Source organism: Lytechinus pictus, chromosome 8 (assembly GCF_037042905.1).
Source record: "Lytechinus pictus isolate F3 Inbred chromosome 8, Lp3.0, whole genome shotgun sequence".
Taxonomy (NCBI): Eukaryota; Metazoa; Echinodermata; class Echinoidea; order Temnopleuroida; family Toxopneustidae; genus Lytechinus; species Lytechinus pictus.
In genome coordinates this window covers 29,074,948-29,101,510 of record NC_087252.1, presented here as the reverse complement: position 1 = coordinate 29,101,510, position 26,563 = coordinate 29,074,948, and the positions used below count along the sequence as shown (strand labels likewise).

Sequence of the window (26,563 nt, the reverse complement as noted above, 5' to 3'; positions counted from 1 at the left end):
ACTCTCTAAAAGACGATACAACTTTTTTGCCTAAATTTCACGGTTGAATAAACACAAGTCCAAATTTGCTATAATTTGATAAAATTTGATAAAAATGATATAATATGATGACAGTTATTTTTGGAAGAGTTTCTTCAACAATATTCATCGTTTCACGGTTCAATGAACATTTATTGAAAACAAAAAATACGATTTTCAAATATAATAGGCAAGTATTGGTTCATTTTGGGAACTGAAAATGATATTTTCTCAACTTTTTCGTTATGTTCATGACCAATTAACATGCTTCAATGATTCAAAGGCGTTTAATTAAATATCCACGCTTGAATGAACATGTGGAATGCGATTAGCTCTTTTTTACGTTATTGGAAAAAATGCAATTTGTTACTATGGATATCTGTCACAAACCTCCTTGCATAGTTCATTTGATTTGATTTTTATGAAAATCCCGATGTTTAATGCATCATTGAGCACACAATATTCGAAAATTATGCAAATGAGAAGAAAGTTCAAGGCATTGGCCCCACTCTGTGTAGTATCGAATGGTTATTTTGGTGTGCGCGCCTTTTGGATAGTGTTACTCTGAAGCCATGTACGAAGTTTCATGAAATAACTATTGGCAGAAGTAACAAAAACCGTCCATGAAACAAACCCTCATTTCATATTTGTTAAAATTTTGACTTCGTCTCTCATAGACTTGTGTACATTATGGGTGCACATGTTTAAGAATAAGTAACCCCTTATTCAATATGGTGGAACTTTTTTTCACGGCTGTCTTTAGCAATGTCATTTGGCGGTAATGTTTATCAACCTATGGGCAGAATTCTGTGCAAAAATGAAATCGATTTGTTTATTTATGGATGAGTGAGCACGCATCAAAGTGGGAAAATTGGTATTTTCAATGTCACAGACTCATTTTAAAGGGTAATAAAGTGAATATTGGGGGCAAATTCGGTTTCAAATAAGACTTTTATTGCTATTGTTTTTATCATCCATCATTTCTATCACCACACACTTTCCGAACTTTAAACATTTTCATGGTTGAGCGAGCACATTCGAAAACTTAGGAATGAATACTCTTTATATTGCATAAATGTATTATTTTCCTAACAATTTCTCATGATCAGTTTAATTTATGGACAAATCAGTGGTGGGTCCAGAATTTTAAAATGGGGGAGGGGCCTATAATCGGGGGAGCCACCAACATTTTCAAATTCTAACATGATCTAACAAGTTGCAGAGGATACTACCATAAACCCCTATGATGATACGTCACAATACAGGGGCCGGGGAAGGGTTTTCAAAGTGGGGGGGGGGGGCTGACCATGCAAAAAATCACAATCATATGGTTATTTTTACATTTTTTACATGCTTTTGGAAAAAAGTGGGGGGGGGGGGACTGAAGCTCCCCGCCCAGCTACCCCCCCCCCGCTTCCGCGGCCCCTGCAATACATTGTGCTCACTCAACCATGAACATTGATATCAAAATTGTGTGTGGAGTGGCTAAATGATGGATAGTAAAACAGCACAACACCGTAAAATTCACCTAAAGACAACATTTGCCCAACTTTGTATTTGCACAATCTGAAAAACGACTCTTGTGACTTTCAAAAATGGTCATTTTTAATTCAATCTTTAATTACTCATGCATGACTCAACCGATCAATCTTATTTTTCTCCAGGAGTTGCTTAATGAGTGTAGAAAACCACCTACGGAATATCATATCTCAAAATAATTCCGTTCAAAAGTTACAGCAATTTGATTTAGGGGGGACTTACTTTTTTTGTTGTGTATAGATATAATCAGCCCGGGGTGCCAAGGCCGTTGGCCAAGGCCCTGCCTTGCGGGGTGCATGTTGACGCCCTCTACTGATGATCCGTAACGAGACTTCGTTTCTCCAATTTCTGCTGGCGTGGGTAGATAGCAGAGCTCGAGAAATCATGAACTTACCTACCCAATTAACCCCCCTTGTTTTTGCTATAATTGCCTGTCTGGCAATCTCAATTGAAGCCGAAGACTTTCTCACATGCGGAGGCTTCATTAAATCAGAAATTCAAATAAACTTTGCAAGAATCGAGGTAAGGAATACGTTGATCATCCCAGTCATTGATTTTCTCTTTGGTCCCATGTATTTCAGTTGGTGTGTGTCTATCGCTGTTGCTCATCCGCAGTGGATTTACATCGTCGACATAAGTACCCAAATAATGTGAGCCGGAACTCATTCCGCTACTCACCATGCTCACCAGCGCTTTTTCTGCCTTCTGGTGGAAAAAACATTCAATTTTTAAAATATTTTTAAATATAAAAAGCACATAAAAAAGAGCAAAATTGCTGACCTTTGCCTTGAAAGTGGCTTCGCATGTCTCTTCGACGGAAATAAAAGGAAGGTCGTTGGTGGCGCTATAGAGTATAGTACTTAGGCCTATTACAATTCACAACCTTGCCCTTGGTTGGCTTAATCATGTTAATTCAGCTTGTCTGTATTTTTTAACTAGAGTCTAGACTCAATCTTGATTTATTCAATCATTGTATGCGCAATTCCAATGATTGTTTGATAAAATAGAGACACCAATAAGTGCAATAAGTTAAAAAACATACTTTTTATATTATTTTTGCTGACGATAATACTTTTTGGAAAATATTCAAAGCGATGACAAATTAAGCACAAAATATAGAAAATTCTACCTACCTTGAACGAAGCCCCGTAAGTGCTACTGTTCGTTTGTCACTTAACGTTCCACCAAAGTCTTTACATATTACAGTAAAAAGATTGGACACTGCTGACTTTGCGTAATGCTTTGCATCGATTTACGTGTAAAATAGTTTTTGTGCCTAGTCTTTCTCTTGTAGTGTCTTTGATATGAAGATAAATCGCGCGCCCTCTTTAAATTAGCTCATTAGACAAAAAATTTGGGAAATCGGCTCCGTATTTTGTCAACGGGAAGAAAAATTAATGCTTAAATGACGCTATTTGAGGGATATTCATATTAGGAGGAATTGACTTCACATCGTTTGGTAAGTTTTGTAGGAGGACTTGATTCTGTAAATCCTCTTATAAAATTTGCGGGAGTTTGTCGCAATTTTGCATGCGCCATGCCTTCAATTTTCCTGTACACGGCCGCGGCGGCAGTAATGCAGCCATGGGTGATCGCTAGTATCAGTAGAAATGAATGCAGACGCTAATTCCTAATAATAATAATTGGATTTATATAGCGCTTTTTCCAGAGGATACAAAGCGCTGAAATAAGGGTTGTTAGAGCTAGAAAAGTTGCTGAGGAGGTTTTGGTGGGTTGCGTGAAGATTGCGAATGAAGTATAAAATAAGTGTGTGGAGCTGGGTTTTACTGGCATTGTTGAGGTGCACAGGGGGAAGAAAGAGAATACACTCTAGTCTAGAAAATGCTGAGGGTCTGTCTCAAAGAAACCTACGAATTGTCTGGTATTGTCTGTTGATGAGGTCACGGCGCACAGATGCAGTGGCTGGACATGATGTCAAAACAAAGTGTTCTACATCTTCTTTATTAGCGGAACACAGTCGACAGATGTCATCAGCATGCAGCAGCCTCTCCAATTCTGACATCTATTCTAACTAACCACCCTGCCTGTGGGGAATCTACATGTAGATCTATTGTATTCCAATGCAGTACACAGCACACACTTAAAAATTCATTAAATATATCACTTTTGTGACTTAAAATACTACTTTCCATAGGGCCTACAGTTGCAATTTATTTTTCATTAGTAATCTGGGAATCATTTTTGAAGTTTGGGCATATTTTTGTGCATGCCCTTTATTTTGGGTGGAAAGTAAAGAGTGCAAGAAAATTGTCATTTTTCAATCTCTGTTTTTAATGTAGACAAAATAATTAAAAGAATTCAATTTACTTACGAGCCAAGTCATTATGACTAGCTGTAATGGAAACTGAAAGTGGAAAAAAATTGAGCATTTGTCCCCAAGAACAAGAGGAAATAGTCAAATATTTCCAACCTTATCCATGGACCTACTACTCTGAGTAGTAGGTCCATGTTTCACTACATAGAATAATAACAGAGAACAAAGTACATTGTATCATAACCTTGTTCATTGAATGAGTGGACCTAACCACTCAGTCACTTAAAGGGAGAGTGAACTGTGTGTGGTATCTCATTGACTGTGTGCTATAAATACATAGTCTTAAAATATACATTTTCAAATATCTACTAATACTACGTTATCTGTATTACAGATTATTACTAGACTACACTAGCATTATGGGTCAGGAAACTGGCCAGGTATGAGTAGTTGAGGACTCGAGATGGCACTATTGGTTTGTATCTGCTGTAACAAGGTTATGATTTAACCTAGTTCTCTGTTATGACTCCCTGTGTAGGGAAATAAAGTTGGCAATGTTTGGCTTATTTTCTCTTGTTCTTGGGGACAAATGCTTGATTCTTTGGCGCTAATGCATTTTTATGCTGGCTGACCTGGTGATATTAGGAAAGTAATTTCTCCTCAAATATCTATCTAATCGATCCTTGACCTGAATTTCAGCCACATCGGGCATTGGGAATGGCTGTATTTCAGCTTTGATCTCGATTTCGTCCTTCGAATTCTCAGACTTTGCAGTTGGGCCATGACCGTAGTTTTGATATTGACTGAAATTTGCGACCAAAATCTTGCGAATGCACAGGTGAGTTGCTGTGGGCAGATCTTTTGGTTGGTAACTTCTACAATCACCAAAAATCCTGCTGAAAATCTGAATTTCGCCCTTAAAATTGCGGGATCCGCACCATATTTCCAGAGCTTGCAGCGGCATAGTTCTGATATGCAAAGGAGGGGGGACAGGGGTCGCCGAAAAATGCGCTAAAGATTAAGAAATCTGTGGTTTTGTTCTGAGTTCAAACTTTATTTTGTCGCAATTTTAGGATCATATCTTCAAAATTACAAATAAAAAAAAATTCTGTATTGAAGTTTCAGTGACACCTGGTGACACGCAGTGTTTTGAAAAATAGTACCCTTGGATGATTGGAGTTTAAAACTTGATACGCACCCATAATTCTAAAAAGTCCACTCTGTTACGCATCAGAAAGCGATGCTGCATTGAAGTAAAGTGCAGCTGTGCTGGCTGCCTGGGTACTATGCAGGCACAGATAAGAGACTGGACAGGAGCGATTTTCATGTTGGGAGTTGCTCAGTGATTGGCAATTTTATGCAGTTCCGAGAGCAATCCCAGAGAAGACGAGAGCGAAATTGCTTGTCGCGCCCGTGTATTTTCAACGCTGAATTGAGGGACCTATTTCCCATGTAGTCTCATCGTTAAATCTGTTATTCCCTTAAAACTGTCATGGACTGGATTCAGAGGAACATCTTCTCATTTTTTTCTAAGGATTCTGATTTTGATATTATATTCCAATGATTATCTCTTGCAGGTCAAACTTTACACGAGGCAAGGAGCTTTGAAGTACCAAACGGACTGTGCCCCTAATAATGGCTACTTTATGATACCGGTCTACGATAGAGGAGACTTTATTCTCAAGCTGGAACCACCATCAGGCTGGAGTTTTGGTGAGGAAAAAAGGATTGGGTGTGGGCACTCCTGGAGCCCGTTGCATAAAACTTTTTACCTGAGAAAACTCAAGTTGTTTTTACCGGAGTTTTTGCCCTGTGTTAAAGTCAATGGCAGAAATCAGACTAACCTTAGTTTTCTGTTTTTACCAGAGTTTTCTCAGGTAAAAAGTATTATGCAACAGGCCCCAGGTATCAATGAGGTCAAAACACAATAGTATTGACATCATAGGCGAAATTAGCACATATCCATGTACTGTATATACGCGGGGTGGTGCATTTGTAGGAAGTGAGCACCTGCATTATCAACACAAATGCCCACAATGATGACGACAAGGCGTGCCGGGGAGTGGATCATCTCATGATTTTTTTCTTGTTTTAGTTGTGAACATTTTTTAGTGAAATCTTAAGTAAAACTTTTGAATAAATGTCTGGATTTTGTACAATACTGCTTGAAAGTCTGACTTCTCTGGCAGCTTTTGTCCAAGTTATTGAGGTCCCAATGACTCCTAGAGTGGGTTTAGATAGGCCTTGGGCTCATCATCGCTATTATTATCAACATCATCACAGCTATCATTATAGTTGTCTTCATCAACTTCATCGTCATCACCATCAACACCACTATTATCATATAAGCACCATCATCATCATCATTAACATCATCATCATTACCATGATCAGTATCATATAACTATTATCATCATCATTGAAATCATCATCATTATTATTATCATGATTGTTATTATTTTATTATTAAAATTATTATGATTATTATTAGTAGTAGTAGTAGTAGACGTAGTGATACATGTAGTTCAGTGGTCGTTTTACTGAATTATCCTGATATCGTTTGGATCCAATTCCAATGGTCATTTTGCGAACTTATCATTTCACTTCTTGAACATACGTGGGATAAATCCCCCAGTGTTGTTGGTTTTTTGTTTTTTTGACAGAGGAAGTTTGCAGAAATGTAATGTTTTCCCTTATTGGTGCTTTCTTTTGATAGAGCCAACGAGTGTAGACCTGAAGATCGATGGTGAGAATGATCCCTGTAGTCAAGGAAAGGACATTAACTTCTTCTTCAAGGGATACACTGTCTCCGGAAAGGTATGCAAAGCTTTATGGCTATGATGATGATGATGATGATGGGGATGATGATAATGATGATGATGATGATGGGGATGATGATGGGGATGATGATGATGATGATGATGATGATGGGGATGATGATGATGATGATGATGGGGATGATGATGGGGATGATGATGATGATGATGATGATGATGGGGATGATGATGATAATGATGGTGATGATGATGATGATGATGATGATGATGATGATGATGATGGGGATGATGATGATGATGGGGATGATGATGATGATGGGGATGATGATGGTGTTGATGATGATGATGGGGATGATGATGATGGGGATGATGATGATGATGATGATGATGGTGATAATGATGGTGTTGATGATGATGGGGATGATGATGATGATGGTGTTGATGATGATGATGGTGATGATGATGATGATGATGATGATGATGATGATGATGGTGATGATGGTGTTGATGATGATGGGGATGATGATGATGATGATGATGGTGATGATAGGATGATGTTGGTAATTATGAAGATGGGGATGGTGAATGATATGGTGGCAGTAGTGATAGTAATGTGCGTTATCTTATACTTGTCTTTACTTTTTGTTTCTGCTGCTTTCTAACCACCTTGAGCATTTATTAAAAAATGGAAAAGATGCTATATAAATCCTTTGTATTATTATAATGCTGATGTTGATGATTATGATGATGATTGATGATGATTGATGTTGATGATTATGATGATGATAATGATTGATGATGATGATGGTGGTGATGATTGGGATGGTTGTGGTTTGTGGTGGTGGTGGTGGTGATGATGATGATGACAATGATGATGATGATGACAGTGAAGATGGTGATGGTGATGATGATGATGATGGTATCATGATTATGATGATGAATAATGATTATTATAAAAATTAAGTTATAATGATGATGATCATGATTGTAATAAAATATGAATACTGTGATAAAGTTGTAAATGACCTCTGAAAATTGTCAAGAGATTGATAGCAAAACATTAAAAAATACAGAAGTTAATCATTCTCCCTCTCTTGTTCCTGTGTGTAGGTTGTAAGCAAGGGCAAGAAAGATGGTCCTGAAGGCGTTCTTATATCTATCAAACCCAAAGACAAAGATGTTGCCATGGAAACACGGACAAAAACTGGTGGAGTGTGAGTAGGGATCATTTTTTTTCCTTCTTTAAATGAAAATAGCTACATTTATTTAGCACTTTTTGCCGAGGATACAAGCCACAACTATTCTTGCCCTATCTTTAGCTTGAGTTACAACATTTTCAGCAGTGCTAAGTTCAGAATCATGAAATTAATCTTGGTAGTACCAATTTGCCTCATTTCTTTCTGAAGGAAAACATGCCATGGTCAGGATTCAAACCCACAACCGTCTATTTGGAAAGGTGCTGAGTAAGACAGATTGATGACGATGAGCGTTTTTAACCGACTCGAGAACGACGAATTAGAATGTTATCAATATAAGCCGGACTTTGATTATTAAGAGACTTCCAATAGTGTAGGAAATTCTTGTTTTATGGCAATTTTTTTTGTCATCACATTGGGGTACTTGCTGACAGTTTAGGGCTTTTTCTTAGATTTTGAGAATTACTTTTTGTGCAATGAGCAATTATACTCTAAATAAAATATAATTATTCTGCATTGATTTTCTGAATATTCTCGAGTAATGTTCGCGGTAGATCTTGGAGCATTTGTTGAAAAGATGGTCACTCCAAAGCCTTCAATTCAGGGAATTTTAGAGGTGATACAGGCTGTCCTGAGGACAAACTTGCCGGGCACCTTCATGTATTTCCTCTGCTGGTTCCAAAGATTATCCATACCAAAGTTTTTTCCCATGATGCATTACGATACAGGAACCATAAATGCATGTGTTGAAAGTGAAATAATAAAGTCAGTATTCCTTTGAATGTCCCTCCTTCAGGTACAACATTCCAAATGTATTACCAGGCGATTTCATCATCACAGCTTCGCACCCTTCATGGACCTTTGAAAAGGTGAATTTTCTTCTATCTAAGCCTATTTTTATCTTTGGTAAATCCCACCAAAATGCATGTCACTATTCCAATTCATCACTACATATATATTACATGAATGTTTGTGCCCTAAAATGGTTAGGATGTGAAATAAAGAAAGTGATTTGTTGGATAAATTTACTGATCTTACTACATCAGTAGTTTGATAGGGGGCCAATCAAACTAAAATACCTTCATATTTTCATCTTGTTTTACAGGATATGATCTTTGTTTGTACTCTGTAGCACTTCATTCCAAATTTAAATTTCAATGGCTGAAAAAGTACTAAATTTGAAATCTAACGGCTCAAAAGCACTTGATAACCACTACAATCTTGTAAAATTGTCAGGTGATACTCAAGTATAATTCACATTACAGACCCTTTACATAAGTTTACATGGGCTTTAAAACTTAAAGGTAAAGGAAAGTACATGTAGTTACAGCAAACAATGATTTCATGAGAAAGTCTATAAAATCTAGGTTAAATGCCAACATTCAATGCTAGATCTAGATCTGATACATTGAAATAAACTTATCTTGAAATCATGAAATCCTAGCCGAAAACCGATAATTCTGATGATCACTAACACAAAGAGGCATATGTGGGACAGTATATTAATATTGTTTGTAACAGATACTTTGCCATTTCATTGCTGTAAAACACTGGGTGATTTCAAGTCCGGTGTTGGTGGTGGTGGTGTTGGTGGAAGCACAGTTTGGATTGCGTTTCCTAGCTCCAAAAACCTATTCTAAGCTTACATAAATAATCCAGGTTCCTGTAACACAAAGGTTAGCGATTGATCGTACGCTTGATTCTCACGATCGATTGTACATTGTAGTCAATGGAATCAATCGTAGAAAAATGTTCTACGATCATTGCTATGTTTTATGGTATGGGCTGCAGATCACAATATTGAAAGCTAAACACCTAATGAGTGACTTTTCAGGCGTATCTCCATTTTATGTTTGGTGTTATACTCCTGTAAAAATTGACCTAAAACCAACATTAAAGGTCAGTACTGAATTTTAAATCACCAGTTGTGGTGAAGTACATTATGGAGAGCATCTGAAGTGCTGGTTATTGTTGCTAGTATTATTATCATTCAAATGTAAGATTTTTACCCCTTTTGGCAAAATGGTACATTCATTTCTCAGGCCAGCATTACACACACAGTCACCAAGGATACAGCTACTGTGGACTCTTCCATTATTATATCGGGGTATGATGTGAGAGGCAAAGTGATGAGTGAGGGTGAGCCCATCAAGAATGTTTTCTTCATTCTGTTCTCTGACACGGTGAAAAAAGGGGTGAGTTTCGTTTAACTTTTTATTTTAATGCAAGATAGGCATCGCATGTATGCACGCCAACATCATTTCCTTGTTATAAACCTAATTCAAAGGCAAATTAGCTCCAAGAAATTTGTGCATAAAATTAAAACAACATGTAGTTCAAATTATGTGTGTTTCCTATGATTGTACAAAGGCAAGGAGAAGTTATCTGACCAATCAGAAAGCCTGTTTCATTTGACCTAGGTTCTTATGTAATGGATTGTGCAATGGCAAGTACAACATTTCTGACCAATCAGAAAACTTGTTTCATACTTATGACTTATCTTATATATATTGGATTGTGCAATAGCAGGTAGTGCATTTCTGACCAATCAGAAAACTTGTTTCAAATGACTCGTCTTATTAATGGATTGTGCAATGGCAAGTAGAGCACTTCTGACCAATCAGAAAACTTGTTTCATTTAACATTCTTTAATACGTACTGGATCATGTAATTAGCAAGTAGAGCATTACTGACCAATTAGAAAACTCGTTTCAAATTACTCATCTTATTTAATGGATAGTGCAATGGCAAATAGAGCATTTCTGCTCAATCAGTAAAAAAAAATTATGATGCGAAACACATTTTAATCCATATGTTAAGTAGAATCCCATCCCATTCATTACTCTATGTTTTTTCTTGTTATTTTTTGTCTAAATTGTTGTTTTTACTCTATTGTATTAACTCACTACATGTATGTATTGTACCCTGTTTTTAAGAGATGTGAAATAAATAAATTTGAATGTTATCCTTTCTCAAACCATCTATAGGATGTTACTGGATGTCAGAAGAGTGGAGTGAATGGGTACCAGTCTGAAGGGAAATCCCCTCTGTGCCATGTGCAGTCTGATGTGGAGGGTCAGTTTGTGTTTCCCAGTCTGGGCAGTGGCGAGTATAGAGTGGTGAGTATACACTGTATGCTGGTTACGCAGGAAAATGGTACCAGTCTTTTTTTGCTGAAATATAGATTGATGTTTTTTATGTTTGGCAGTGGCGAGTATAGAGTGGTGAGTATACTCTGTATGCTTATTATACATTACACGTTCACATGACATTCAGAGTGGGAAAATGGTACCAGTCTTTTTTGGTGAATTATAGATATGATGTTTGGCAGTGGGGAGTATACAATGGTGAGTATACACTGTATTCTTGTTACACATCGCACATTAGAATGACATTCAGAGCAGGAAAATGGTACCATTCTCCTTTGCTGAAATTTGGATTTGCTTCTTTTTTTTGGGGGGGGGGTGTTTTATTTTCTTTGCAGTTTCATTAGGGCCTTTGAAACTAGCTGATTTGCAAAGTCTAGGATTGACTTGGTTTTGGGTAATATAGAAGTAGATAGTATATAGCAATTAAGTTGTTCAAATTTGTGAATGAGGAGGGGGTGAAAAGGGTTCGGTCGATCAAAGAATTACTTTGTTAAATAATTTGTATGACATCAATTAATTTGTATGACATATTAATTAATTTGTATGACATATTAATTAATTTGTATGACATACTTAAATTTGTATGACTTACATGTATTTCAGGTTAAAGGTTTACGTTTAATGTATATTTGAAATTAGGTTTAACATGTAATTTAGTAATTTAATATATTTTGTAAAGAATCTTTTGACTCTGAGTCTCTTGACTACTGACTATTATGCACTTTATAAATTTCAAATGTTATTGTTATTATTTTCTTAATTGAGAATTAAATCTATGTGTTTATGAATGAATCAGTTAATCATATGTTCAATACTGATAAGTCAATGTCACAATCATTCACCTATAGTTTTGATTTTGGTAAGTCTGCTTATTGACCTCGTATTGCCTCATTTCATTGCATTGTGTTGCCTTTGTCAGCGTTTAGGCAATACACAGCTGAATGCAAGCCCAGAATGCAAAGCTATAATCCTGTCTGTCACAAATATTTTCAGTGTCATCTAGGTATGACCAGTGTTTTGGCTTAGTTGGTAGAACTAAGTGGGGGCGTCGTGGTCTAGTGGTTCTGACTCTCGCCCTTCAAACAGAGGGTCGTGAGTTCGAATCCTAGCCATGGCGTATTTTCCTTCAGCAAGAAATTTATCCACACTGTGCTGCACTTGACCCAGGTAAGGTAAATGGTTACCGGCAGGAAGTAATTCCTCAAAAAGCTGTGCACACCAGAATCGGTAGACTAGCTTAGCTGGGGTAATATAGAAGCGCCTTGAGTGGATATGTGCGCTATACAAATTCTATATTATATATTTTTTTAGAACGTCCGTCTCACAACCGGGAGGTTGGGAGCTCAAACCCCGGCCGTGTCAGACCAAAAGACATTAAAAGATGGGAGTTGCTGCTACCCTGTTTGTCGTTTAACATTTCAGGATAGAGCTTTGTCAATCTGGGGCTTCCCAGTGGCTGCCACGCTTACGATCAATTGAGTTATCGGATTTCTATTTCAAATAATAAAATATGGATTTTCATTTTCATTCTTCTAGGTACCTTTCTACAAAGGCGAGCACACAACATTTGATGTAGTTCCTTCGTCCCTTCAGTTTACTGTTGAGCACAACACTGTCCAGCTACCGGTAAGTATAACATACCATTCACAGAGCTGCTAACCCTTACATTTTTGTCTCACCTGCATAGCAGAGTGAGACTATAGGCGCCGCTTTTCCGACGGCGGCGGCGACGGCGGCGGCGACGGCGACGGCGGCGGCGGCGTCAACACCAAATCTTAACCTGAGGTTAAGTTTTTGAAATGACAGCATAACTTAGAAAGTATATGGACCTAGTTCATGAAACTTGGCCATAAGGTTAATCAAGTATTACTGAACATCCTGCCTGAGTTTCATGTCACATGACCAAGGTCAAAGGTCATTTAGGGTCAATGAACTTAGACCATGTTGGGGGAATCAACATCAAAATCTTAACCTAAGGTTAAGTTTTTGAAATGTCATCATAACTTAGAAAATATATGGACCTAGTTCATGAAACTTATACATAAGGTTAATCAAGTATCACTGAACATCCTGCATGAGTTTCACGTCACATGACCAAGGTCAAAGGTCATTTAGGGTCAATGAACTTTGGCCGAATTGGGGGTATCTGTTGAATTACCATCATAACTTTGAAAGTTTATGGATCTGATTCATGAAACTTGGACATAATAGTTATCAAGTATTACTGAACATTCTGTGCAAGTTTCAGGTCACATGATCAAGGTCAAAGGTCATTTAGGGTCAATGAACTTTGGCCAAATTGGGGTATTTGTTGAATTACAGCCATAAATTTGAAAGTGTGTTGGTCTAGTTCATAAAACTTGGACATAATAGTAATCAAGTATCACTGAACATCCTGTGCGAGTTTCAGGTCACATGATCAAGGTCAAAGGTCATGTAAGGTCAAAGAACTTTGGCCACGTTGGGGGTATTTGTTGAATTGCCATCATATCTCTATAGGTGTATTGGTCTAGTTCATAAAACGTGGAAATAAGAGTAATCAAGTATCACTGAACATCTTGTGCGAGTTATAGTAGTTTTCAAAATCAGCACTGCTGCTATATTGAATCGCGTGATGCAGGTGAGACGGCCAGAGGCATTCCACTTGTTGCTATAATCATGACTGTTTTTCACCCAAATTAAAGAATTATGTTTTTTCTCACTAAGTATGGTTTCCTAATAGAAAATAGAGGATATGTTTTATGGGGTTTTTTCATAAAAATCATATAATCAAGTTGCAGGTTTCTTCATCTCTGAAGAGTACTATCATTTGATAGCATCTCAGTATGTCTTTTGATTGCAGTTTGAATTGATTACCAACACAGCATTTAGTGATTTCATTACTCTTGATTTCACATGCTGTATTCCAAGTTGCAGGGTTCTCCATCTCTGGAAAGTACTATCATTTGATAGCATTGTAGTATGTCTTTTGATTGCACTTTGAATTGATTACCAACACAGTATTCAGTGATTACATTACTCTTGATTTCACAGACTGTATTCTAAGTTGCAAGGTTTTCAATTTGGAAGAGTACTATCACTTAATAGCATCTTAGTGTGTCTTTTGATTTCTTTTTCAATTGATTACCAACACAGCATTCAGTGATTATATTACTCTTAATTTCACATGCTGTATTCCAAGTTGCAAGGTTTTCCATTCGGAAGAGTACTATCACTTGATAGCATCTTAGTGTGTCTTTTGATTTCTTTTTCAATTGATTACCAACACAGCATTCAGTGATTACATTACTCTTGATTTCACAGACTGTATTCTAAGTTGCAAGGTTTTCCATTTGGAAGAGTACTATCACTTGATAGCATCTTAGTGTGTCTTTTGATTTCTTTTTCAATTGATTACCAACACAGCTTTCAGTGAATACATTACTCTTGATTTCACATGCTGTATTCCAAGTTGCAGGGTTCTCCATCTCAGGAAAGTACAATCATTTGATAGTATTCTGTGTCATTTGATTGCACTTTGAATTGATTACCAACATGCATTTAGCGATTACATTTATTTTCTTGATTTTCACAGACGGTATTCCAAGTTGCAGGGTTCTCCATCACAGGGAGAGTGCTCTCAGTTGCAGGGGTAGGTCAATGTTCAGATTTATTAATTTTGTTTGATTTAAATGAAATAGAGTAATATGATTTTAAGCCTTTTTTTATATAATAATAATAATGGTTATTTATATGCGCTATACACAAAAAGTATCACAGCGCTTACAATTGTCAGAAATAAAATATAAATCTTAAGTAACAAAGTATAAAATTGCATCAACTATTGGTGTTCTCAACTGCGCCAGATGAGGCCTAGTGGCCTCTTGCTTGCTGATTCGTTCACCAACAATTTATATCCCAGTTTAGCTTTGAGAATCTGCAACAGAGCTTGTTCCTTCAAGGTTTGCTAAAGAAAGTAAATTAGATTTGAAATTCTATCATCATGCAAGTTAGGTAGAGGCTTATTTTTTTAAGTTTAAAAATGTGTCCATTGACATATTCCAGAATGAGGTAGGAGAAATCAACTGCTCAAAAGAATTATAATTTGAGAGTATTACATATGAACTGGAAAACTGAGACAAATCGTCAGGAAGGTGCGACATATAGGGAGTTGGAAGTCAGATTACATATTTCATGGGTTTGCCCTACGGCGTGTTAAACATGGAATAGCCCATATTCCTCCACCATTTCTCATTACAGGGCAGTGGGGTCCAAGGTGCAAAGGTCAAAGTTCGGGGCAAGCCAGAGGTCGTGACCGGGCCAGATGGTACTTTCAGGATGGAGAAGATCAAGTCTGGAACCTACACCCTACAGGCCAGCAAGGAATATTTGACCTTTGACCCGTTGAATGTCAAGGTCACGCCAAACACTCCTAGACTGCCTGATATAGTAGCCTCCAAGTAAGTACAGTGTACTTAACCCTAACACAGCCGGGGGGGGGGGGGGGGGGGGCTTGAATCATCCCCTCAACATTTTCTGCGACTATTTTACCACACAATATTTGTTTGTACTGTGCCTTGTTACTACACTATTCACAAAATGTTTCCTTGCGAGTCTTTCTTGTGCATCTTTTAAGACCATTTTTGCGAAAATCAGGCATACAGTCCCGACGGTAATAGGCCTTTTATACCTGCCTGCCATAGCGAAAATGACTATTAAAACAATTTTGTGTACAAAGTCAATGCAAATGATGTTTTCTGTCCTTCTTTAAATAATGCTTGAAATTGAAAACTGTCTTATTTTCACAGTTGTTTGCAAGCGTGTTACGAGCTCTTGTAATGGAGAAAAATGTGTTTATGATCAATATTAAATGAAATATTACCCTCATTGAAATTTCGGTGCATTCGTGTAACAATTCATTTAGAATTAGTTGAGTTTTTTTATAGAATCTGTGCTTTGATGATGATTATAAGTTTACACAACCCTCGTATTCATTTTCTCAGGTTTTGTGCATGCCATCATATAGAAACAACTCATTAAGAATTATCTGAGTTTTTGATAGAATTTATGCCTGGATGATGATAAATATATTCACACAAATCTCCTGTCACAGGTTTAGTGCATGCGGTCGTGTAGAAACATCAGCTGGAGGCCAGAGGAAAGTCAGTCTGACTAAAGAGGGCAGCAAACAGCCTGAGATCGCCACGACGGACAAGGATGGGGCATTCTGCTTCACCGCCTCGCCAGGGGTGTATGTGATGCAGGTGAGTCACTTTTACAGAGTTGCTGTGGCTCAGTGGATAAGTCTTCCGACTGTGAACCACAAGGTCCAGGGTTCGAATCCCACTGCAGCACTTGCATCCTTTGGCAAGGCGTTTATCAATATTTGCCACCCTCCACCCAGGTGCATTAGGAGGAAATTCCTTGGATGCTAAAGCATCCGATCAGAGTAGCTGTGCTGAAGCTGGGGTAATAGTTTACATTACAGTGCTTTGAAAAAAAAAGGGGGTCACAAATTATCATGGTTTGAGTAGTTCATGAAGGAAAACTGAATTAAAGTGGGGGTTAAGCCTCAGTCACATCTGTTTGCTGGACCACCCCGATCAGATCCAGATGGTCCAGGGAGAGATCTGTGTAGACACCTTCAGCATCCTTGGAAGTCAATATAAGTCTTTGTAGTTTGGTGAACGTCCAGGAGGCTTACACAGCAGTTTTGGGGAGGTCAAAAGCATTCGGCATCATCCTTGGTTAGGGTAGAGCAATCCAAGGAGGTCCGTGTAGCTGCCGTATTGGTCCGTGTTGATACCCTGATTATCCGTGTAGATACCCTGATTATCCGTGTAGATGCTGTGTGTACAGTCATCAAAGCTCAATCTGAGGCAAAACTATCCCGGACCTCCCCGGATCATGCCGGCCTTGCTGTGTAGATCCTTGAGGGTCCGTGTTCATAAGTCACCGGAGCTTTAAAAATTATCCCAGCTTGAGTAGCTCGTGAAATAAAAATGAACTAACAATGGGCACTGGACATACAAAAGGTTTATTTTATTTCATGGAATTGTCTAGACGATCTTGAGCAGAACAACAAAATCTAGAATGATTTGATGTGCAAGATTAAACATTACCCCCCCCCCCACTTTTTTTCCTCCAGCCCTTGATGTCTGATGCTGAGAAGTCTGCTGGTCTTCGCATCAATCCAGAAAATCAGAAGATCACCATCGTCTCTACCCCCATCCTTGATATCAACTTCTCTCAGTTCAAAGCAACTCTCCGTGGATCAATTAAATGTCTTGGTAAGTTAGTAGGATATTCCACCCATTTTCTTATTTAGGTAAGAGACAGTAGTTGCAGGAAACAATTATTTCATGAGAAAATCCTTTAAATCAAGGTTAATTGTCAAAATATTATCATACATCTAGATCAGGTACATTAATGTATACTCAGCTTTGTAAAATCATGAAATCCTAGCTCAAAATCAATGATTCTGATGATCACTAACACAGAAAAGCATACATGGGACAATGTATTAATAGTGCTTTGAAAAATACCCGACATGTGCTGGAATTCTGTGCTTATTTTGTCTATTTCTTTCCATTTATCTTTCTTCCATTTATATGTAGTATATTTATACATACAAACACTTTGGTGGTAATTTCATTGGATTCTGTCCAAAGTCATTTTGAGATCGTTACCACAACTGGTATTTATTTATTAATTTGTGTTTAAAGGTAAATGCCAGGGGGGTGTTTCGTAAAGATGTTTGTAAGTTATGTATGACTGGTGATCCTTTCTTAGGAGCTAAATCCACACCAGTGAATATTTGGTACGCATGATTACCTCAATTAAGGATCACCAGTCGTTTGTAAAGTCGCTGGTAACTTATGAACAGTTTTATGAAACACCCACCAGCTGTGTTAACAATCTAAATTGAGTTCAAACAGAATCCAATACAATGTGTCAAATGAATCTGTTAGGAAATGTGTCAAATGAATCTGTTAGGAAATGTGTCATTGCTGAAGAATTGACAAAAACAAGCATGGCATTTCACGAAACTGTTGGGTCTTTTTCCAAGCAATAATGATACCGTCCTCAAATGGCATGATGGTGTAATATTCAATGAGATAATCACCAACTTTGATGTCTTGATTATTTCAAACATTCTTTTGAACTGTGCTATTCATTAGCTCCACTGGAAAGCAACAATGTGCAGTGCTGCCAACCAGTATGTTTTTTGGCATATTTAGTACGTTTTTTCTTTTTTAAATATGATTTTGTAAAAAAAAAAATATATATATATATATTTTTTTTTTTTTACAAAATCGTAATTCATTGAGAAAAATCATCTCTATATGTCTCTATATCATACAACTTATTGGGACTCCGATTGGGACTCCTTTTTTTATTTTCAAATGTTAGCAGTGCGCATTTTATTATAAAATACAGTTTTCTTGGGGAAAATACTTTTTTTTATCACAGAAAACAATTTTTCATTCCCATAGGTTGGCAGGTCTGAATGTGTCCAATACAGACGGGTATTTTGCACTTCGCTATAAAGTACATAGTTCAAAGTAGAAATGGAACATTGATGTGCTATTCTTGTCGCCTGTTGTATCTGATATGCTTACCTAAAACCTTGCGTTGATATTTGCCTAACCTAATGAAAGAAAGGAAAGGTAATTTGTACATCAGGTAAAAATGAACTTGCTAATTCTACAAGTAATGGTGAAGTCTGACAGACTGTACTCCTTTCTCTCTCTTAGATGTTTGTGGAACTCTCCAGGTTATGGTGGAATCTAAGGATGGAAGAGGGTTCAAGAAACCAGTCCCTGTTTCTCAACAAACCAAACAAGCTGCGTTCATCATCAAAGACATCCTCCCAGGAAAATATTCAAGTGAGTATAAAAGCAAGATGAGATGATGATCATGTACACAGCTCTGTTGCATCAAGTATGAAGAACAGTTCAACTGTTATATGCATGATTTTGGTCAATCATTGAGTGTGTAATCTTCTATTTGTAATGGAAAGAAGAATGTTGTATTTTGTTGAAGTAGATTTGAGAAAATAAAGCTAGATGTATGTTAGGTCTGCACAATGAAGAGATATGATATTCAAATATGCCCAGCAGTCCTCGAATTGGCTAAAATCCTAAATAGGATGTTGAATAAATATAGAGATGCATAGGTATAGAATTTATATACAGCAGAGTATTAAAGCCTTTAGAACACTCCAATCTATCGTCAATTGCTTGTGGTCAATCGGCTATGATATGGGTCAGAGCTTTGTACAGCACTATCATATTGGCACAGGTTCAAAGCCCACCTTTGATGGCCAGTGTTAATAATTTTTTTTTGTAAGATGTAAAATTGGTAACAATGGCATTCAAATAAAACCCAACAATAGTAAATTTCGGCAATATAAAAATGAGAAAATAACTTAATTTTCACTTGGTTTGGCAGCCGGGCATCGTAACAAATTTAGCAAAAATCGTTATCTGTAGAGCAATGTAGCCCAGTGGATTAGTCTCTGGGCTTTGAAACAGAGGGTCATAGGTTTGAATCCCAGTCATGGTGTAATTTCCTTCAGCGAGAAAGTGATCCACATTGTGCTGCACTTAACCAGGTGAGGTGAATGGGTACCTGGCAAGAATTTATTCATTGAAATGCTTGAGCGGGTACAGTAGCTCGCCTAAGGCCAGGGTTATTTTTTATTGTAGAGCACTTTTACTTTGATAAAGTGGTATAGGATCTATATGAATGAAAATGAAATGAAAACCCATATTTTATTTTTCAAACTAGACATGAAATGAAATACTCATAAAATTTGCTTTGCCCAATTGATCGTGGGCAAGTGTGATATTTATCTTGTTTCTGTTTATGGAAACTCCCGTAGAACTCGGCAGGACAGCGTTTTGCTGGTAAACGCCAAGCTGGTATATAACCAATTACCTAGGAAACATTTTACGTCTAGGTTAATCAGTCATAATGGCTAACCGTGTAGACGACAGATGTTACTCTCGGGCCTTTTTATCAAAGTGGAGACAATGGCAGAGTGGGGATTCGAACTCACAACCTTGCGATTATGAGTCCAATGTTCTAACCACTATAATATAATATAAGCAAGTATAATAATTATTATTGTGAAATAATAATAATAATAATAGCTGTATTTATAAAGTGCTTTTTGCCAGAGGATACAAAGCGCTGCTATTATTACCCCGGCTTTAGCTCGAGCTACCATCATCAATCATATCTATGACGTGGGCGCGTCGTGGTCTAGTGGTTTTGACTCTCGCCTTTCAAACAGAGGGTCGTGGGTTCAAATCCTAGCCATGGCATGTTTTCCTTCAGCAAGAAATTTATCCGCACTGTGCTGCACTCGACCCAGGTGAGGTGAATGGGTACCCGGCAGGATTAATTCCTTGCACGCACTGAGCGCCGGTGATGGTAGCTGGAGCTAAAGCCGGGGTAATAATAGCAGCGCTTTGTATCCTCAGGCAAAAGGCGCTTCATAAATACAGCTATTATTATTACTGCTATTATTATTATTAATTCTTTTCATCACTCCCAGTCAGTGTGGTCCAAACCAACTGGTGCTGGACCAAGTCCTCTCTGGATGTGGAAGTAATAGACCAAGACATAGGAGGACTGGAGTTCCAGCAGAATGGCTATGTTCTTCACTGTCATGTCTCTCACCCTATTGAATTGGTAAGAACAGTTTGGTTCCCCCCTCCCCCCCTTGGGGCCTTCTCTCCCACATCCCATTTTCAGGATTCCCACAGTCTTGGAAAATCCTGGAAACATTTGTGGTCATGGAAAGTCAGGGAAGTTGGAAAAATTTGTGAAAAGTCATGGAATTGCATTTACCTCTTGGCGTTGGCAGCTTTCCATTTTGTGGTGTCTCGCATCTCTCGTACTCTGTGATCATACTCTGCTGTTATAATTGGTGTTCATGATTTCCATTTTTCCCAGTTTTGTGACATCCCAAATTCTACATTACTCCCGGGATGTCACGGGAAGTCATGGAAAGCAGCAATTTAGTCGTGGAAAAGTCATGGAACTCTGTTTTCAAATTTCTTGTGGGAACCCTGCATTCTCTCCTGCCTCTTTCTCCCCCTCTCCCCTTTCCCTCCCCTCACTCTTTCTTCCCCTTGACCCTTATCAGCTGCCTCCTTTTTCTCCCCTCCTCTCTTCCCCTTCGGAGCTCTCCCCTCCCTTCTCCCCTCCCTTCTCCCCTTTAAGTCCTTCATAACTTACAAACATCTTTGTGAAACAGTTACACCCATTGAAAAAAACGTGTGAATTGGCGTATAATCATTATTCTGGGTGTTGCAATAGAATATTTGCAATCAATTGCAAATATTCTGTTGCAATTTTACAAATAATAGATCAATTTTAACTGTAGCAAATTGATTACACTTCATGTTTCAAGGAGCAGTTTAGAAATCAATCGTGACTCTGCAATTAATTTCAAGACATATGATTGATTTAGGAACAAAAAATAGACTTGCAATCGATCACAAGTTTCTTGTAATGCCCCATTATAGACACACTTCACTCTTTGATACACGCCCCATCTATTATTCATTATAATTTTTCTCTTTCAGCTTTATGCGCTGGATTCATCTCCATCTTACAAGGGTTCATTCACACTGCAGAACTTACAAACATCTATGTGAAACACCCATTAAGAAAATGTGTGCATTGGTGTTTAATATTTACTCTATGTCACACTTAACTTTTTTTTAACACCCCCAGTATTATTTATTATCATTATTATTATTATTTCTTTCAGCTTTATGCTCTGGATTCATCTCCATCTTACAAGGGTTCATTCACACTGCACAACTTAAACGCATCTATATGAAACACCCATTAAGAAAATGTGCGCATTGGTGTTTAATCTTTACTCTGTGTCACACTTAAATCTTTTTTAAACACCCCTGTATTATTATTTTTTTTTTCAGCTCTATGCGCTGGATTCATCTCCATCTTACAACGGTTCATTCACACTGAAGAACTTACAAACATCTTTGTGAAACACCCCCTCTATTATTCATTATCATTTTTCTCTTTCAGCTTTATGCGCTGGATTCATCTCCATCTTACAAGGGTTCATTCACACTGAAGAAAGGACCAAACCAATTCTGCTTGGAGAAACCGGGCTCCTACAAACTCAGCCCGAAATCTTGTCATCAGTTTGAGAAGTCGGAGTATGCCTTCCAAACGTAAGCATCAGTGATATACTCCGGTACCAGTAACAACGTAGTACTAGTAACAACAGAAATTAAAGTGTTCACAGAATTGAGCAAAACCTACACAGAATTGTAAAAACTATGAGTAAATGATGAAAATCCAGTTTGTTGGAAATGAAAATCCATATTTTATTGTTAAATATAGAAATCTGAAATAGAAATGTTCTGAGAAGTCATTTTGATGAACGATTTTTCAGGAAATGCATAATTGCAGACTTAATACGCAAATGGGGATAATAATAAAAGTGCACCTCGGAATGGATTATTCTAGATAGATGGCGCTGTATAATTGCCTAATGTACTTACTGACGTCATTTAATGTTTCTCTTGTTCTTTTAGGTCTGCACCTAACATGTTGACCCTAACAGCTCTCAAACACCAGATACATGCAGAGATTACAACAACCCAACCTGTCATGGATATTACAGTCGCCATCAGGTAAGATGGCTGATTTATTACCAAATGAGTTACCACATGGGGGGGGATGAGGACATGTAAACTTTTTCAGAAAAAAACTCTAAAGCGAGGAAGCGAAGCAACCGAGCTTGTCATTGGGGTGCTTTTGCATTTTGTAACATGAAATTGAAGGATTTGTGCATACTTTTGGTGAATTTCGTGGAAATTTTTCAAGCACCAACCACCATGAATGGATCGACTGACACACGTGCCATGTGCTGCACCCGTCACTCCTTGTGTCCACATCAGGGAAAAAAATTACATGGGGGCTCGGGGCAATTCCACTCCCGGAATGCTGAAAAGAGCCAAAAAAGAGCCCCCCAAATTTCCCCTTCACTTCAATGTTAAAGCTTATCCCATGTTGCAGATAAAGGCAATTGCTTGAGAAAAGTAGCTCCCAAAAATTATTATTTATTTTGGCCTGGCCCGCATTTTCACACAAATTACTACATATATTTCTAAACATGTATGGATCATCTCCTAATAACATTTTCATTTTTCTGATGAATAGCTCTGGAGGTAAACTGGAACAGACAGTCAAACTAGGTCCTCTAAAATCAAGACAACAGCTGGAGCAAGAGTCTAAACCCCCAGCAAAAAAGACTGGCAATGAAACGGCTGAGAAAAAGTCTACACCTCAACCGACGGGACCTCAGGTCTATGATGTCAGCCACTGGGCCGGGTGAGTCCTCAATCTCTTTACAACCAATGTGTATTATTTGTTCAGACTTGTAATAGATACTGGTGCCTCCATATAGATAGGGGGGTGCAATGTGGTCGAGAGGTTCCGACTCTCGTCTTTCAATCCGAGGGACGTGGGTTCGATTCCCAACCATGGCGTATTTTCCTTTAGCAAGAAATTTACCCACATTGTGCTGCACTCAACCCAGGTGGAGTGAGTCCTCGAATGATTGAGCGCCTATATGGCGGCTACAGCCAGGGTAATAATATGATACCAAATGTAGAGTATATTAATATACCGTAGTAGCTGCGCTATACGGTCCATATTATTATTAATAGATTATTGGCTACCTGTCGCCCGAAAATGCATGAACAGGTAAAGGAATGTCTGTGAATGTGATTCAATTCAATTGGAGTACATTACTGTCTTGAGCTTTCACGGTTTCTCAACAATCTGAATTCAACAAGCAACGACAATAAAACCTTGAACATGGCATATACCCCTGACTGCGGGAATTCAATTGACACTAATGGTAAAAAAAAATTGTATAAAGTTCCTTACAAGATTTGCAATTTTGGCTCAAAGTTCTAAATCAACACAGTTCACTGAACAGTGACAATACAAGCTAGAACATGTAAATACTACCTTCCGTTCTTTCCACCCAGTGCACAATACTGCATTCATTCAATGCATGTATTTTTTAGTATGCACTTCCTCATTCATTTTTTAAAAAAGAAAAATAAATCATTCTGTTTGAGTTCATATTTACATGTAGCAAACATGCACATTATGAATGATATTCAAGTTGTGAAGTTCCAAATAAGTTTTTGTTCTACTGAAATAGACTTCAAGCCATGATAATCAATTAAAAATAAACTTTGTGAAATGCTGCTTAAATAAATGACAAAGCTGTTTTTATTTCAGATAATATAACTTAGTATTTTAGTCACATATGACCAGCTAAAATAACTATCACATAATGATAATAATGATGAAAATAATAGTAATTGTAATAATAATAATATACAAATATACCAGGCTTTGAGTAAGTATAGCGGGAATTATTCATCTGAGGTTGGACTGGCATTACTATTTTTCAGGAGGGGCGAAGCCCTGAGGGAAAAATAGTAATTTTGCCAGTACAACCGAGGATGATTAATTCCCTCTATACTTTCGAAATAAGGGACTGGTATATTTATTTTATATCCTACTTTAATAAGTTTGACCAATAGATCTTGATAATCTAGTTCTTGTACTCGTAGTTCATCATATTTTAATCTGAACAAAGATGACCTGCTGCGTTGACTGACCATGCGCTCAGCGCACGGAACGCGTATTAGTGCTTGCGCTCTCATGATCTGTGACGTCAATGATGGAATAGTGGACTATTCCATCATTGACACGGAATAGCAATTTTTCTTCAGTGGGCGTTTCATTTTCAACATCATCACAAATTAGTGAGAATATGTTTGGTCACATGATGCTATTTAAACCAATCAGCATTCATGATTTAATCTATGTAGGATATAATAATAATTATAATAATATTAATAATAATAGTAATAATATGATAATAGTAATAATATGATAATAGAAATAATGATAATAATTGTAATAATAAAATAATAATGTTTTGATATTAATGATAATTTGTCATTATTACCCAAAGTAGCCACTTCAGTTCCCAAAATTGTTCACTTTATGGGATATCCATTCACACTGTTATTTGTTTGTGTGTAATTGGCTTTGGTTTGATTTCTTTTTCATACAGAAATGGAGAAGTATTGGAGATAGTGCCTTCTTCAGGCGAGTTCTTGTTCTATCCATCGACAGTGAAAGTAACAGTGGAATCAGGTAAGAATTCCCATTAATAATAATGATAATATATAGCATTTATGAGGCGCTGATTATCTAGTTGCCTGTTCAATGGCGCTCTGTATATTACCCCTGCTGTAGCTCCTGCTGCTAAAGGCGCTTGGTGTTTTCAAAGAAATAATCCTGCTGGTTACCCATTCACCTCACCTGGGTTGAGGGCAGCACAATGTGGGTAAATTTCTTGCTGAAGACAAACACAGACCTGCCAACCAGTACGTTTTAGCCGTATTTAGTTCGTTTTTGCAACCAAAATACGGCAGTTTTTTTTTTTTTTTTAACTTAATCGTAATTTTATTATGAAATACACTTTTTTGGGGAAAAATACAGTTTTTTTTATCACAGAATACAGTTTTTCATTCCCAGAAGTTGGCAGGTCTGCAAACACGCCTTGGTTGGGATTTGAACACATGTCCCTCTAATTGAGAGACAATTAAACGTTATCACTAGACCACGACAAATACCATAAAAAGATTAAAATTGTAGAAAGAATACAAAGCATAGCTCTCCAAAATGATAGGCAAAGTCACACTCTTCGTCAGTGTCCATGGGTGTGGAAAAAAAAAAAAATTAAAAATCTATTTTTGAAACAGTCATAAAATAGAACTGAGGAATGTTGATTCAAGTGTATACCATGGTACAAACTGTGGACTATGCAGAATATGTGTACATAATTAGGGGTATTCATCTTATACACTAAAAGAAAAGTCCACTATAAATGCACGCTTTTTGCAAAGGGCTCTAATTTCATCCGTGAATGAAGAGTGATGATACAAGAAATCTGCATAGACCCCGAGGGTCGTTTCATAAAGCTGTTTCTAAGTTAAGAGTCACTTTAAGAACGACTGGTGATCCTATCTTGCGGTAAATGATATTCACAATTAAATGTTCATTGTTGACAATTTAGTGCATAAGAATCTATCACCAGTCGTTCTCAAAGTCGCTCTTAACTCACAAATAGCTTTATGAAACACCCACCTGGTTTTGTACCATGCTACAATTGAAACATTTGAGTCGTAGCATCTCCCTTAACCCTAAGAAGACTGGGGGGGGGGGGGGGGCTGATGCCCCCGCTCGACATTTTTCGCGATAAATCCGCCTCGCAATTTCTTTTTACTGCGTCACTTGCTGACTGTTTACTTTCAAGTCTTGCGCAACTTTTGAGACCATAATTGTAACACCCGAGTATGCCTGTGAAATTACGCAACATTTTGTAAGTGCATGCAGACCCAAATTTGCTCAAAACGTGGATTTGTGTACAAATCCAATGCAAGATCATAAGGGGGGGGGGGCTGAATCAGCCCCCCCTCCTGTCTTCTTGTGTCGAAATAGCCCAGTCTATTTAGGGTTAAAGCCTGGTCCTACTGGCCA

The 26,563-nt window shown here is 37.6% G+C and overlaps 1 protein-coding gene across 1 annotated transcript; it reads left to right on the top strand.

Moving 5' to 3' along the window:
* Window positions 1-1,883: 1,883 nt before the first annotated feature.
* On the top strand, window positions 1,884-25,659 carry LOC129266562 (BOS complex subunit NOMO3-like). The gene is made up of 18 exons (XM_064103902.1): window positions 1,884-2,079; window positions 5,410-5,545; window positions 6,549-6,649; window positions 7,720-7,823; window positions 8,602-8,674; window positions 9,848-10,000; window positions 10,793-10,924; window positions 12,491-12,580; window positions 14,529-14,585; window positions 15,194-15,393; window positions 16,047-16,197; window positions 17,082-17,223; window positions 18,691-18,822; window positions 20,499-20,635; window positions 22,007-22,155; window positions 22,522-22,620; window positions 23,150-23,320; window positions 25,092-25,659. The coding sequence occupies exons 1-18, from the start codon at window positions 1,942-1,944 to the stop codon at window positions 25,189-25,191; spliced, it is 2,265 nt and encodes a 754-aa protein (XP_063959972.1). The 5' UTR covers window positions 1,884-1,941; the 3' UTR covers window positions 25,192-25,659.
* The last annotated feature ends 904 nt before the right edge of the window (window positions 25,660-26,563 follow it).

Bases quoted from the DNA above. Each gene is read 5' to 3' on its own strand.
- LOC129266562 (XM_064103902.1), top strand. From the start codon at position 1,942: ATGAACTTACCTACCCAATTAACCCCCCTTGTTTTTGCTATAATTGCC. The intron at 10,925-12,490 runs GTGAGTATACAC...TCATTCTTCTAG, and splicing joins GCAGTGGCGAGTATAGAGTG to GTACCTTTCTACAAAGGCGA. The intron at 15,394-16,046 runs GTAAGTACAGTG...CTCCTGTCACAG, and splicing joins CCTGATATAGTAGCCTCCAA to GTTTAGTGCATGCGGTCGTG.